Below are 3657 nucleotides of genomic sequence, written 5' to 3'. Positions count from 1 at the left end.
TGGGTGGATGGATGGATGGATGGATGGTTGATTGGATGGATGGATGGATGGATGGATGGATGGATGGATGGATGGATGGATGGTTGGATGGTAGGATGGATCGATGGATCGATGGATCAATGGATCGATGGATCGATTGTGATGAGAGCTGTGAGAGCCCCCAGTGAAATGATTTAAAAAAGAAAAAGAGCAGCGAGGCACCTACCTCAGACATATTTACGCTCCAAATGTTATTCCGGATCTTAGGAGTGGCCAGTTCCTTCAGTCGACTAGTTGCTTGGTAGTCCAGGGAGGACCGAGAGATGGGCCAGATGGGAGTGGTCCTAGGGGGCATGCACATGTTAGACCACCCACGCAGCCAAGAGAGGCCGTGCCTCTGTGCTCCTGTGTGTGTGCGCCCATCTCTGCTTCAGCTCCCCTCTGTCTCCGGGGATCAGGGAGACCCTGGGGATGTGGGGAGTTCTGGAAATTCACCGAGAAAGGGTTCATCCAAGACACCCCTAGAGAAGCCCCATTGGAAGTTCTCAAAGAGTACGCCACCCCTTCTCCAAGGTCAGCCCAGAGAGACAAGCAAACGACTGGCCTTAGGTCAAACCCTCCCCATTGTCCTCTGGACAGACAGCTTCCTGCCAGGGCTCTTTCCCCACCTCTAGGACCAGGAGCTTGGACGAAGCTTTAGATCCCAAGGATTGAAGTGTTTACCTTCCGGTTGCTACAGGAAACGGGGAACAGAGGCTGAGAAAATGGTCTGGACAGCCATGTGTGGCCTCCTCTGGCTTCCCCATTGCCACCAAGCAGGGCTCAGACAGGCCTCCCCCCTCCATCCTTCTTTATCCCCTTTGACACCGACCGTTCCTCCCTCGACATGCTGGTTCTTCACCGGCATCCATACTCTGTTGCAATAGCCGCACAGAGCTCACCAATTAGACTCACGCTTAAGCGGAATTAGGGGGGGGGGGGGTCAACGGGTTACCACAAGTCAGAACCAGAAAATACGAAAGTACAGCGACTGGTCCGCAGCCATGCCTCTCCTCAGCCAGCAGCCACGCCTCTCTCTGGGCCTCAGCCTCCCAGCCACATGGTCCGTTGGCCTCTGCCTCCGTGGGCCAGGAAGCCAGCCCACCACTCTGCCCTCACAGGCGCACAGGCTTGGCTCTGCTACTCTGTTCTGTCTCATGGTCCTGTCTCAGCCTCTGATCGCAGCCTGGTCCTGTCCTCTGTCCCTCGGTGTCCATGCCAGAGCCTCTGACCCGGGCCTCTGTCCCTTCAGAGATCTCCAACGTACTCCACTGGGGGCTCTTCTTCCAATTGTCCTGGGAATTCTCTGTGTTCCCGCTTCTGAGATGGCTCTTGCACGCAGAGGCGTGGCTTTGAGGTGTGGTTCCTGTCTTTCGGCAGACCATAACTCAAGGAAACAAAGGAAGATCACATGGTTCACACCCTCTACTTCATCCCACCTTAATCCTGTCCAGCGGCACAGCAGAGGACTCCCTCCAAATGGGCTGTAGCCAGGGGCAGAGAGGCCATAATTTACAATACATTCCATAAGTGATTGTGGCTAGAAGGGCCATGTCAAGGGACTCATTTCGGTGGCTGACCCTCTAGGTCCATGCCTCTGAAAATTACAGCCCAGCTATGCCTCTGCTCCTGACTGGAATGAAGCTGTGAGTCATGGATTCTAAGGTAGCTTCTGGGCACCCTGGTGGCAAAATGGGTTAAATTCCGGGCTTGTAATTGAAAATCTGGCAGTTCAAACTCACCCCGGGAGAAAGATGAGGCTGTCTGTTCCAGGGAAGACAGACGGATGACCTAGAAAACCCCGGGGGGCAGTTCAACGCTTTCTGACAGTCTCCGTAAGCCCCCGTGGCCTGGACAGCAGTGGTCCTGTGTGGGGTTGTCAGTCAGACTGCTCACAGTCCAACCTGGCGGACGTTGGAACCCCATGCCCCCAGCCCAGCGGTGGAACGCCACGGCCCTCGCGGTTGTCGTGGTCAACACAGACACCACTCCACTCAAGGACGGACATCGCCGGTCCTACGGGTGTTACGGTTAATGAGGTCTTCGCACCCAGCGGTTCGGCGCTCACGTGGAAAGTCCCCTGCACACAGATGGAAAAACACGCACGCACTTCTGGGCCGAAGCATTCCAGAAGAATTGAAGACATGGCCATTCGTTCACGTCCGTCATGGAACCTGTGTGCAAATAATCTACACACCACTTGCGTCAAGCATGAAGATCAGATGGACCTCAAACGTGGAGCCTTGAGATGGCTAGCTCTTCTGATCTTGCTGCTGCGGGGCAGCTGGTCAACTCCGACTCGTCGGTGACGTCATGCTCCACAGGACAGACACTGCCCTGTCCTGCGCCCTCCTCTCAGCCGCTGTGGTGGTCCAGCCCCTTGTTACCAACACTCTGTCGATCCCTCTCCATGAGGGCCGCCTCTTCTCCCCTGGCGCTCGTTTACCAAACATGACATGCCTTTCCCGATAACACGCGCCGGTCCACGTGAAATAAAACCTCTCCCTTCCTGCTCGTGAGCAGCATCCTGCCTGGACTGCTTCCAGGACGTGTGTGTGTTCTCCTGTCAGGACTTTCGATCGTTTTCGCCAACAGCATAAGTCAACCATGTCGGTGCTTCTTGATAGATGATCCAGAACAAAGGATTCACTGCCACGGGCTCGGTTCTGACTCACCGGGACCCTGTGGGCAGAAGAGAGCTGCCCCACGGGGATGGCAAGGCTGCCCTCTCTACAGGAGCAGACTTGCCGTCTCTCTCCCCTGGTGGCTTCCAGCGGCCGGCCTTTCCGCCAGTGCGCCCAGGGACCCTTTCATAGCAGTGGGAAAGCAAGCGCGCCGTGACTCCACCTGTTTTCCAGATCAGCAGCGGCCTGGAGTGGAACCTGAAATACCTCCGAGGTAAGCCTGCCCTTCCTGTCTGGTCCCAGCTCCACAAGTGGTCTGTCTGTGGCCGGCAGAGAGGGGGTTGGCCAGTTAGTGGCCGTGGTGGGAGGCCCTGCCTTGAAATTGCCAAGGAGTTGTAGCTAGCAAGAGTCCGCATGACCGGAAGTCTGAGACAGAAAGAAGCAGAAGGAAGAGACGCAGCGGAAAGTCGCGGGAAGCCACGTTCTCCTTCGCAGGCTGCAAGGCCAGGGCTGTAACAGAGAGGGCGGCCAGCAGGGACACCTGAGGGCCAGTGACAGACTGGGCAGCAACAGAGGGGACCAGAGGAGCCTGTCCTCGGGGGGCTGAGAGGGGGTCTGTATACTCAGGGGGCTGAGAGTGGGATGACCTTAGGGGCCGAGAGGGGGTCTATACTCAGGGACTGAGGCAGGGGGAGGGGCCTGTGGTAGTTACATAATCTGTTGTCAGTTTTGGAGGATTAAGAATGAAGGTGAAGTTTAGCATGTCAATCACAGCTCGATGACCTCCTTTGGAGGCTCTAAGGAGACAAATAGCTCACTGGAGGCAGGACACAGGCTCGCTCCCTGGGAGACATTTCCGATGAGAAGCCACATGAAGTGGCCTTGATGCAGCCAGAGCCCTGGGAGCTGGAGAAGCTGCGTGGAAACCCCTGCCGGCACTGAGATGCTTACAACGCCACTGGGTCCACAAGACCTCCCACCCACTGGCCTGTGATCTTCCTGCATTCAGCATCAT

The 3657-nt window shown here is 56.4% G+C and overlaps 1 protein-coding gene across 1 annotated transcript in view; it reads right to left on the bottom strand.

Annotated features, from left to right (window-relative positions):
- Positions 1-3657, bottom strand: part of THEG (theg spermatid protein) — a 38849-nt gene that overhangs the window by 30970 nt on the left and 4222 nt on the right. The window contains exon 6 of the mRNA XM_030888273.1: positions 206-323. Coding sequence (XP_030744133.1) covers positions 206-323 — 118 coding nt within the window. The remainder of the gene's footprint in view (positions 1-205; positions 324-3657) is intronic.

The sequence above is a fragment of the Echinops telfairi genome, unplaced genomic scaffold (assembly GCF_000313985.2).
Source record: "Echinops telfairi isolate 266 unplaced genomic scaffold, ASM31398v2 ScPeMD7_7459;HRSCAF=8497, whole genome shotgun sequence".
NCBI lineage: Eukaryota > Metazoa > Chordata > Mammalia > Afrosoricida > Tenrecidae > Echinops > Echinops telfairi.
Note: the sequence above shows the minus strand (reverse complement) of the source record. Positions and strands in the feature narration are given on the sequence as shown.